At 36.9% G+C, this 12,253-nt stretch overlaps 1 protein-coding gene across 4 annotated transcripts; it reads right to left on the bottom strand.

The window, feature by feature from the left end:
- Nucleotides 1-3,189: 3,189 nt before the first annotated feature.
- LOC133823813 (secoisolariciresinol dehydrogenase-like) lies at nucleotides 3,190-12,028 on the bottom strand. Of its 4 annotated transcripts, none has more exons than XM_062256659.1 (5): nucleotides 11,887-12,028; nucleotides 11,361-11,423; nucleotides 11,211-11,284; nucleotides 4,484-4,591; nucleotides 3,190-4,379 (listed from the first exon to the last, which is right to left on the bottom strand). In XM_062256659.1, exons 4-5 carry the CDS (start codon nucleotides 4,522-4,524, stop codon nucleotides 3,581-3,583), a joined length of 840 nt encoding a protein of 279 aa, XP_062112643.1. In that variant the 5' UTR covers nucleotides 4,525-4,591; nucleotides 11,211-11,284; nucleotides 11,361-11,423; nucleotides 11,887-12,028; the 3' UTR covers nucleotides 3,190-3,580. The 4 variants fall into 4 exon arrangements, with proteins under 4 accessions (XP_062112643.1, XP_062112644.1, XP_062112645.1 ...); XM_062256660.1 differs by having other exon boundaries at nucleotides 4,484-4,643; XM_062256661.1 differs by lacking the exon at nucleotides 11,361-11,423 and having other exon boundaries at nucleotides 11,887-12,007.
- Nucleotides 12,029-12,253: the final 225 nt, after the last annotated feature.

Here is a 12,253-nt window from a genome sequence, read left to right on the forward strand (position 1 = left end):
ACAGGTGGGAATTACTATATGAGAGATTTCTGGAATATTACCCTCCCGTTTTTTAAGGAGTCCTAGATCCATTCAGATATGAACAATGGATGGGCATGATCAGTTCCATCCTTGACAGTATGGGGGTGGTAGGTCACGATAGGGTGATTTGTGCCACGTATGTGCTACGGGAGGATGCCCGGACTTGGTGGGAAGTTGTATCCCAGACGCGAAATACAACTGTAATGAATTGGAAGGAATTTAAGCAGTTGTTTAATGAAAGATATTATTATGACGCAATTAAGACTGCAAAGACAAATGAATTTCTGAACATAGGTTTAGGGAAACATGACAATAACAGAATATGAACAAATTCGATGGGTTGGCCAAGTTTTCTTTTGATATGGTACCCACGAACGTGGCTCGGAAAGAGCAATTTATTCAAGGACTAAATTCCGGGATAGATCAGGGTGTTAGAATCGCCCCAGTACAAGAGATCTCTACCTATGCTCAGGTGGTAGGGAGGGCTCTTGTTGTTGAGGGTTCAGGAAATGAGATATGGAGGGAGAGTTCCGGAGAGCGCGGAGCTCAGGCAGTGATACCTCTGTTTATTAGATCAAGTAGGGGAAAAGGCCCCAATGATCAGAAAAGAAAAGTTATCAACATATTTTGTACCCCTGGACTAGAAAAAGGGTTTCAAAATACTCAAATAGGCCATCAGGGTGAGGATGAGGAGTAGAAACTTTACCCAGAATGCGCTCAGTGCAGGAGGCGCCATCGAGGAGAATGTCGAGCAAAGGCACGTTTCTTATGTAGGATGGTTGGGCACCTCAAGAGGGATTTCCCAGGGCTAGGGAATGATGAACAAAAGGGGGCGGACAGCTTGACTCCAGCTCGAGTGTTTGCTCTAACGCACTCAAAGGCTAAGGCTGAGGCTGAGGTTGGTTCCTCAGTAGTGACAGGTCAACTTCCTAGTTCTGACTCTTATATTGTGTTGATTTATGGTGCCATGTTTTCTTTGTTTTGTGGCATCTAGTAGAAGCAATGAATTAGTATGTGGAATACGTGGTTATGTTGAGAAGAGAATTTGGAACTCTACTGGTAACTTGTAAGAGATGGGTTAGATTATTGTGGGAAAAGATTCATCAATTGATTTGATAGAGTTTGTTATGACCAACTTTGATATGATCTTGGATATGGATTGATTAGCCAAGTATGGGACAATGATAGATTGCAAGAAAAAGATGGTAACCCCTAAGCTAGAGGGTGAGAAACCCTTTATATTTGTTGGCACTGTGCATGGACCACATATACCCATGATATTTGTACTTAGAGCTAGAGACCTATTGCAGGAAGGCTGCATAGGATTCTTAGCTAGTGTGGTGGATACCACTTAGGTCATGCCAGTGGGACCAGGACAGACTAGATTAGTTTGTGAGTTTTTGGAGGTGTTTCCAGAGGATCTATCAGGGTTACCTTTACACAAGGAGATAGAGTTGTGATAAACTTGGTGCCAGGGATGGAACCAGTGTCTAGGGCACCGTATTGAGCGGCCTTAGCAGAGCTGAAGGAACTAAAGGTTCAGTTACAGGGTAAGACGGTATTGTCCAAGACAGATCTTCGATCTGGTTATCACCAGTTGAGGATCAGGGAGAAGGATTATATGGAAGACTGCTTTTTGTATCAGATATGGATATTAGGAGTTTTTAGTCATGTCTTTTGGTTTGACTAATGCCCCAACTATTTTATGGATCAGATGAACATGGTGTTCAAAGAATATCTAAATTGGTTTGTGATCGTCTTTACCGACAATATTTTGGTATAGTCTCAGTTAGAGATTGTCCAAGGCCAAGGAACATCTCAGAGATTAGGGGTTTCCTTGGATTGGCAGGGTATTACATGCATTTTGTGGAATGGTTTTCAAGGATTGCTACCTCATTGACAAAACGGACACGCAATAATCAAAGGTTTGCATGGTCAAATAAGTGTGAGAACAGCTTTCAGGAACTAAAACGGTGATTGATTACATCTCCAGGTTTGAGTCTTCATGCAGATCAGAACCAGTTTATGGTTTATTGTGACGCCTCGAGACAAGGTTTGGGTTGTATACTTATGCATACATGATAGGTGATTGCCTATGCATAACGTTAATTGAAGGATATGACCAGAGCTAGAATAGAATAATTAGTGGGCCAGTTGGCCAACATTACGCTTCAGTTTAATCTTTTAGAAATGATCAAATAAAAATAGTTGAGTGGTCCACAGTTGGGAAAATAGTACAGTGGATGTTCTAGCTAGAGTAGCTAAGAACGATACAGTGTCAGACATGATTTGATTGAGGTATAAAGATCAGATTGGTATTATGATGGACACTAGGATCAGACGGGAGATTCTGGATGAATCCCATACTACCCCTCAAACGGACGGTAGATCTCAAGAAAATACCCAAATTAAAAAAAAAAATCACCTCAAAAGGACACCCGAGTGAAAAGTTATGCAATTTCTATCAATTGCATTAATTTGCATCGAGACCTATCGAGTTCTGTCGAGTCCTATCGAGGCAGATGGTTTTTTTCTTGAAAATCATGATTTTTAAGAACCTATCCAGCTAGGCATTGAGGTACATAAAAAAAGGTTATATTATATATAAGAGATATTGATTGATTGTAGTTGAAGTTGTGTAGCTATGTTATATATAAGAGAGATTGATTGATTGAAGTTGGCATATATATATATAGCTTAATGAATATCAAAGCCGTTCATTTGATCAAATGGTGCAAAAAAGAGGTCTCCACCGGTGTAGACGTTTTTACCGTCTCCACCAGAGAAATTGCCTATATATATATATGAATAATTAAAAGTAAAAGGAAAAAAAAGATATAATTGGAAATAAAAGCAAATGTTAGTCGAATTTCTCGTTAGGGAGTTATCCGCTTTTAGTATTAGTATAATAGGATTAGTATGATATTTATGTGTGAGGATATTTTGTAAAAAAATAATTAATTTATAATATTAAGAAGAAAAATGGCAATTGAATCGCCTTTATAATTTTTGTGCCTTTTTAGTTTTCAAAAAATTCTAATAGAATGACCATTAATAATATCAAAATTTAGGTTTAGCTAATATGCGAGTTGAAAATGCGGTGACTATAATTAAAGTTCATTCTAGTAAACCTACAAATCAATGTAATGTAGTTAAAACCACAAAAAATAACGAGTTCAACGACAACGTTATCATACCACAGCAACATCACGTACAGAAAGTGATTTAAAAACGACATCAATAAGAAACGAGTGCAAACAAAAAGAAAACGACTGTAAATATGAAAAGTGATACATTTAAAACAACAAGCAGCTTCGCCGACATTGATACAAAACAAACAATTAAATTAGAGAATGAGAACTTCAAAACGACGAGGACTGGAGGACGTCAATGCAACACACTGAGACAGTCATATGATATGGAGAATTCTAATGCTTACCATGCAACAAGTAGTCAATTTCACCAGTACTAATTCATTTCCCTAACTTCATCTTAATTAAGGTGAGAAGTTTTCACAAACACTCCCCCATATAATATTACTAAGAGCATTCATCTTTTTTCAAGGTTGATCATGATCAGGGTATTGAAACATTTCGAAAGAAGGGTTGACAATACTGAAACCTCCATCAATCAGAAGGTTGTGTCCACTCACGTACCTTCCCTCTTCACTAGCCAAAAACAGAGCCGCATTAGCAACATCCTCTGCCTTGAGCGTCACATGCTTTAAGTTGGCAACCGAGTTCAGCAAATTCTCAAGCTCCACCTCGTCAAGCTTACAAGTGGCCTTAGCCATAGGTGTGGCCACACCATACGGTGACAAGCAGTTGACTCTGATACCAAACTGTCCCAACTCAACAGCTGCATTTTTTGTTAGGCCTACCACGGCGTGCTTTGAGCATGTGTAGGCGTGTGAGTTGACACCAGCGATGTATGAGCTTGCACTCGCTGTCGTTATGATGCTGCCTCTTTTAGCAGGGATCATGACCCGAGCAGCATGCTTTATCCCAAGGAAGACACCAGTTATGTTCACACTCATGACACGCTCAAAATCAGCCTTCTCATTGTCGATGATCCGGGGCTTTTCTTCGTCTATTACCCCAGCATTGTTGAGCATTATGTCAAGCTTTCCGTAGGTCTCCACTGTTTTGTCCACGGCATTTTTGACTTGGGATTCATCTGTGACATCACAGTGGACATAGATACAGTTGTTTTGGCCTATGGATTGGCTGACTGAGTGGCCAAGCTCGTCCTGGATGTCTGCTATGACTACTTTAGCTCCATGGTGGGCAAAGACTTTAGCTGTACATTCGCCTATACCACTGGCTGCCCCTGTTATAAGAGCTACCTTTCCCTCTAGCCTGAAATTTTTTTCAAAGTTGCTAATGAATAAAACTAATTATCCATAATCATTTTACTACTGCAAAAGTTTTAAGTGATTACACAGAAGAAGCAAATTAAGTACCTTCTTGAAGCTGCCGAAATTAATGATGAAGTGCTTGCCATGTCTCAGAGAGAGCCAATCTCGTTAATTAATGTCACTCTTGGAGTCAATGAAGAAGAGCAGCAATAACTAACAACATGTTGAGTTGTTCAAAGACAATATGAGTTAAGTTTTGATGACACTATACATTGAAAGAGCAAAACAAAAACTTGGCGTCACGACCCCAACTCTTTAAAGTTTATTGTACGAGACAGAAAATGTCAACTTTTTGTTTAAAGTTGCGACTATTCATGAAAATATTTTGGATAGTTTGTGAAAGCTTACAACTATTTTGAAATGGTATTGAATGACAAATAAAACAAGTTTGAGTGAATGACAAAAAGATAACCATAGTATTTTACCTTTCTATCAAATATAAAACAAGTGTTTTTCAAGTTTCCAAGTGTTTTATTCATATTTGTTTTGTGTTTTATATTTGATTTGTTATATTTGTATATGTCTATAAGCAATCCTCATACAAGAGCGAACAAATAGAGCTTTATAGAAAGCGTATTTATACATGATTCGAATCTCCAATGCAGCAATTGTCCAACCAAACTAAGACCTTTATTTGGAAAGTTCATGCCCATTTGTCAGTGAAATAACTTCTTATTGCAAACAAAATTCAGGCAACCAAAATAATTATGTTATCACACAGAAACAATAGACATACTGTAGACAAATTTTTAAGGAAATCAAATCAGAATAAAAATCAAATCATTATGATTTGATATCAGCTGTAGGATCTTTCTATACATCTATACTTTCCTTTTTTTATAGGATTTAGTTTATTTTGTATTTATGTCTTTTATTCTATACAGCTTATAAATATATACTATTCTTCTCAAAATCAATATACAAGAATTATTTTCTCATAATATTTTTAATTGGTATCATAGCCATAAGGTTCTCTCTTTTTCTTTTTCATACACTGCCTTGTTCTTCTTCTCCGGCAATGGCCACTAGCAACACAGCCTCCTCTCAGTCCAGTGAGCCCCTTGGCTCTCTTCAAACCTCAGATGCAATCGCAGTCCCTCTGCCTGATGCTCAGGATATCTTCTCGTCTTTGTTGTCGTCGCTGCCAGAAGGACTCGCCGGAGCTCGCCGTGCTAAGCAATACTCAGTTTCTATTGACGACCCCCATCATCCGCAACCAACAAACATTGAAAGCCAACCTATTCGCCACCCCAACGACAGAGAATCTTTTTTGTCCTCATACAACCTTCTTAATCAATCACCTGCACCCTTTGGGAACAATCTCGGTTCATATTCTGTTGCACATTATGGTAATCTCTTTTCTGCCCTAATATCTTCAGTAGGCTCTCAAGTACCATGGATAATTGATTTGGGTGCTTCCGACCATATGACAGATTTTCATCATTTATTTGATTCCTACACTCCGTGTTCTAATAAATCTAATGTTCCTATTGCCGATGGTACTTTATCTTTTGTTGCAGGCATAGACAACATTAGATTATCTACTAGTCTTCTCCTTAAATCAGTTATCCATGTTCTGTCATTGACGTGTAATTTGATTTCTGTTAGCAAACTGACTTTTGATAATCATTGTGTTGCTAAGTTTGTGTCCAATTCTTGTCAATTTCAGGAACTATTATCGAGGAGGACGATTGGCAGTGCTAGGATTCATGGACTTTATTTCTTTCAGGCTCAATATTCTAGAAGACACCAATCTCATATATCTAGTACTGCTTCTGTTTCTAATTCTAGCAAAATAATGTTGTCTCATTATAGACTTGGTCACCCAAGCTTTCCTTACAACGTTTGTTTCCATCCTTATTCACTAATCAAAGTTTTGTTTCTTTTCGATGTGATATTTGTCAACTTGTTAAGCACACACGGACCTATTTTCCTCCAAGATCCTATACTCCAACGACTCCATTCTCCCTAATCCATAGTGACATATGGGGACCCTCCAAAGTTACTACTTCTCATAGGAAACGCTAGTTCATAACTCTCATTGATGATCACACACGTATCACTTGGGTATATCTCCTTCAAAACAAAGCTGAGGCATTTCAAATCTTTCAGAATTTTCACTGTATGATTCAAACACAATTTCAAACCAAAATCTATATACTATGTACAGATAATGGAACAGAATATTTTAATTCCACTTTAGGTCCATACCTTTTACAAAATGGGATTCTTCATCAAAGTTCGTGTGTTGATACCCCTCAATAGAATGGTGTTGCAAAACGGAAATAATCGTCATTTGTTGGAAGTGGCACGTGCTCTTATGTTTACCATGAATGTTCCAAAGTTTTGGGGAGATGTTATCTTAACAGCCACATACCTTATCAATCGTCTACCTAGTCGACCCCTTCAGTTTCAAACACCATACTCGGTACTTAATCTATCTTATCCCCATATTTAAACCAATACTCTTCCTGTAAAGACCTTTTGTTGTGTAGCTTTTTTCCATATCCATGCTCATGATCGTAGTAAACTTGACCTTGGTGCTATTAAGACAATTTTTATTGGCTATTCTTCCACTCAAAATGGTTATCGGTGTTACTGTCCTCTCACTAAAAAAATATGCCTCGTGCAATGTCACTTTTTTTTTTAAGATACTCCATATTTTCTTCCCCCCTCGCTTCAGGGGGAGCAAACTCATCCAGAGCAAGAAGCTCAGTGGTTGTGGGACACCCTACAATTAGGATTACCGCTAGATCTTCCTACTACTCCATCTCCTTTTCTTCCGAACATTTCAGTTGTCCCTGTTTCTACTCCAACTCCTCTTCCTTATGGTTCAATCGTTCTTGGTTCTACTCTAGCTCCATCTACTCTCACTCCAAATAGTGGACCTGGTCCAATCATGGAAACAAGGACAAGTCTTTTTGAGTTGAATCAATAACAGCAAGAGTTACGTGTCTACACTAGAAGAAATGTCTCTAAAAAAAACAACCAAGTCATGAATCCTCATCACAATCAAGAGCCAGATCCGGTGATAGAACCTCCATCTTCAAATTCGTCATGTAATTATTATTCAAATACTAATTCAGATCTAGATGTCCCTATTGTGTTGAGAAAAGGGACTAGGTCTTGTACCCAACATCCTATCTCCAAGTTTATTTCTTATTCTAATCTATCATCTTCATTCAAAGCTTTCACCTCCAGTTTGTCAAGTGTTTTTATTCCCAGGAATATTGACGAAGTTCTTGGTGTTCCCAAATGGAAAGCAGTTGTACTTGAAGAGATGAAAGCACTAAAACAAAATAACACTTGGAGCCTAGTGGAATTGCCAGCCAATAAAAACATTGCAGGGTGCAAATGGGTGCTTACTATCAAGTAGGGCTGAGCATTGGGCGGGTTGGTCGGGTTACAAGGCATTTTTACCAGTCCAATGTCATAATCGGGTTAGCAAAAGTGACTCGTAACTTGCCCAATTAAGAAAAAAAAAAATTTAACCCATCCAATAATTTGGGCGGGTTGGTCGAGTTAACCTGCCCAAACCGAAATTGTATTTTTTTTTGGTCGGGTCAACCCGCCCAAACAAAAGTGGTATTTTTTTTTTTACATTTTTGTAATTTTTTTCTTTTAAATACTAGTACTAATAATGTGAAGTTTATCTTTTTAAGCTTAAAAAAATATTTTAAATTTATAGTAAAAAAAATTAAAACAAAACTTAATTAATTTATATATTTATTTGAATATATTAAAAATAATAAATTCTTAATTGGGCGGGTTGGGTTATATTGGGCGGGTTGATAATTATTTTCAACCCGCCCAATGTAACAATTGGGCGGTTTAAATTTTGGTCGGTTTATTCGGGTTGCGTTTTTTGGCGGTTTTTTCGGGTTGGTTTGGGCGGATTATTCGGGTTGGGCGGGTTGTAAAAATTTCTGCACAGCCCTACTATCAAGTATAAAGTCGATGGTTCTATCGAACGATACAAAGCACGTTTGGTGGCCAAAGGAATTACACGGACTTATGGAAATGACTTCACTGAAACCTTTCCAGTTGCCAAGCTCAACACCATCAGAGTTCTACTCTCACTAGCAGTAAACTTAGTGATCTAGAAGAAGAGGTCCACATGAGTCAACCCCCAAGTTTTGAAGAAACTCTCAATAAGAAGACTGCCTGCAGACTCAACAAGTCACTATATGGCTTAAAGCAATCTCCTCGAGCTTGGTTTGATCGTTTTTCAAAGATGGTCAAGAATCTTGGGTACATTCAAGGACAAAATGATCATACTTTGTTTGTTAAGCACTCAGAGAAAGGGAAAGTAACTATCTTAATAGTTTATGTTGATATTATTGTTACTGGTGATGATATTGGAGAAATGAATCTAATCAAGAAAATGATGGCAAAAGAATTTGAAGTTAAGGACCTTTGTGCATTAAAGTATTTTCTTGGTATGGAATTTGCAAGGAGCAAAAAGGGTATTTCGGTGTCTCAAAGGAAATACACTCTTGACCTCTTAAAAGAGACGGGAATGCTAGGAAGCAAGCCTAGTAAAACTCCTATTGAACTTGGGAACAAAACAAAAAATTTCAAAGGAGATCCAATTGACAAAGGAAGATACCAGCACCTAGTTGGCAAGCTTATTTATCTCTCACACACTCAACCAGACATTGCCTTCGCTATTAGTCTCGTAAGTCAGTATATGCATAGTCCTTGCCAAGGACATCTGAATGTTGTCTATAGAATTTTAAGATACTTAAAGCAAGCACCAAGAAAAGGGCTATATTTCAAAAAAACCAGTGATCGAAAAGTCAAAGTTTTCACCGACGCTGATTGGGCTGTTGCAATCGACGATAGAAAATCCACATCTGGTTATTGTACTCTCCTATGGGGTAACTTGGTAACATGGTGATAGGCCACCATTGACCTATGTGTATGCTCGAAGGGGAGGGAAAAGTGAGAGGACCACTGCCAAGTCAGCAGAGATTAGTGCAGTAGAGAAATAGTGCAAGAAAGTGGTTATGTGAGTAAGTTTAGCCCAAGGGTAGACCTAGGGATACTTGTGTATACTTGAGCAGTAATAGAATAAGTATTGAGTAAGGGTCATTTATGTAAGTGTGGAATGTTCGAGTAAGTTGTATTGGAGAGACACAAGCTCTCGAATTTCCTGTTAGTTCAATTGAAAGCTGCTATTGCCACTATTTCTACTCTATTTCTCTGTTTCTATCACTCTAATTGGCAGGTTCTCCCTATCACATGGCGAAGTAAAAAACATTCTGTTGTTGCAAGGAGCATAGTACAGAGCCATGGCCCATGGAGTGTGTGAAGTCATTTGGATAAAAAGACTACTTGAAGAGATGAAGATAAAGTATGAACATCCCATTTAATTCTATTGTGACAATAAATCCACCATCAGTATAGCTCATAATCTTGTTCATCATGACAAAACAAAACATGTAGAAGTAGATCTTCACTTTGTTAAAGAGAAAATCGATGGAGGGATTATCTGTATCAAGTATGTGCCCACTAATTAACAGTTGGCTGACATACTTACAAAGGGATTGACAAAGCAAGTGTTTGATTTCCTATTAGACAAGCTTGGACTCATCAACATCTCAGTCAAGCTTGAGGGGGAGTGTAGACAGATTTATTAAGGAAATCAAATCAGAATAAAAATCAAATCATTGTGATTTGATATCAGCTGTAGGATCTTTATATACATCTGTACTTTCCTTTTTTTATAGGATTTAGTTTATTTTGTATTTATGTCTTTTATTCTGTACAGCCTATAAATGTACACTATTCTTCTCAAAATCAATATTCAAGAATTATTCGCTCATAATATTTGTTACACGCATACACACATATAATAAGAGTGGATTTTGTATTGCTTTTTCAGTATGGTTATTTTGCAGTAGTCTCAGAGACTAGGTAATTAATTAACTAGGTGAAAGCAATCAAGATAGCATGTGAACTTCCAAAAATAATAGATGGATTATTTTTGTAGTGGTTGCTCCCACTTCCACAGCATGACAGGACCAAAAGACTACAACTTCTTTGATTTGGCAGACTGCATTGACATCTTAATAAATAATTACTTCTGTACATACACATTCATGTTGATTATACCGGTGTTCTTATAAAGACATACATAGGTACTCGAACTAGAATAATATGATAATTAATTAACATCAGAAAAATTAACTTTGATATAATTTACACATTTTGGGGGTATTGCACTAGTAACACAAACTAATATAAGAAAAGTTCTAAAATATGAAAAAGGGGAAAAAAAATTCAAAATAAATCATTTACGACTTACTTTGACAGATAAAAGAAGCGTTCAATATAAGAATTAGGTATCTTATTTAAGTAAATTACAATACAGAGAAAATCCATTAATCATCAACTGTTGGTGGTGGTGTGACTGTGAGCCCAATCCAAGCTATTAGGAGTTTTTTTTAATTTTTTTTTAAATAATAATAATAACAAGAACTAACGTCCTTTAACAGGTTATATATATGTATCACTTTTGACTGTTTTCATCTAATGCTGAATCATGCACGAAGAAAGCAGAAACTTAACTCTAACATTTAGATCAGTGTGGGCAGAATATGGAATGCTTAGGTGGCATAAATCAACATGCCTTGGAAGAAGATACTTGAAATAAAACAGCATAGCTCAAATTATCACTCAAGTTAATGAATATACAGTAATGTCAGGTTCAAACAGCTCCCAATTCTCAATAATTTTCATAATATGAAGGGCAAGTTATAGGGGATACCCGGGTATGCTCCTTCCATCCAAGGCATTCCTCGTTGAAGATGAGATCTCCGCGCCACTGAACTGAATCAATGCCTGCAAATCCAACCAAAATGAGGATGCCATAGTGAAAATGCACTGCAAGAAAACACCAACATAACTGATAACCAACCTGAAAACCTGCAGCTTTTTTAAAAGCGGCAGTCTTGTGCACAAATCCAAAAGCAAAAAATAACTGCAAAAAATTTAAAATAACTTGTGAACACAATAAATATATATATATGAGTAATGATATGTGCACACAAACATCACACGCACCTACACCTACGTGGCAAATTACTTTTAGCTAGTGAGAACCATTTGTACAACACCATTTGTGATTCAACCAATTTCAATTTCTTTTAGAATATATCATGAATGCAATACAAAAAAAAAATAGAAAACAAAACATTCATCTCTAAAATGAGGATTATAATCGTAAGGAAATAGGGTCAAACAGAATTATCTTCACTGTAAACAAAATAAGTTCTTTAGTATATTTAACAGTTAAAACACACAATAATAGGTGATCTTTAACCCTCGCATGGAATCTTATCCCCAAATAAAAACCAAGTTCTGCCAGAGAAAAGGACTTATAAATTCAACGAAGGCCTGATTGCGATCAACCCTGACATTGCAATTGGTATTGTCAATCTTACCAAACGGCTTGCAGATCTCGATGAGTCCCTCTTTGGAGCACTCCCATGGAAGATTTCGGAGATGGAGGACTTTCGACGGGGTCTGGGCGTACGTAGTAGGAGCATCTGCAAGGAGGCTTTAAAAAGACCTCCTATCTTTATATATGAAGGAGATTTTTTTTTTTTAAAAATACTTAATTTTTTTTAAAAAAATTACATTTTTAAGTTCAAACATTTTTCTTCATAAATTTTTTACATTTTATAATTTTTTTTTTTTTTGTGTGTTTTGTTTCACTTTTTTTTATTTATTTTAGGGCGATGCTTAGTTATTTAATTTTTAGTTTTTAGTTTATTTGTTTGTATGGTGTGTTATTTTCAAGATGTTTTT

This window comes from Humulus lupulus, chromosome 3 (genome assembly GCF_963169125.1).
Source record: "Humulus lupulus chromosome 3, drHumLupu1.1, whole genome shotgun sequence".
NCBI classification, from domain to species: domain Eukaryota; kingdom Viridiplantae; phylum Streptophyta; class Magnoliopsida; order Rosales; family Cannabaceae; genus Humulus; species Humulus lupulus.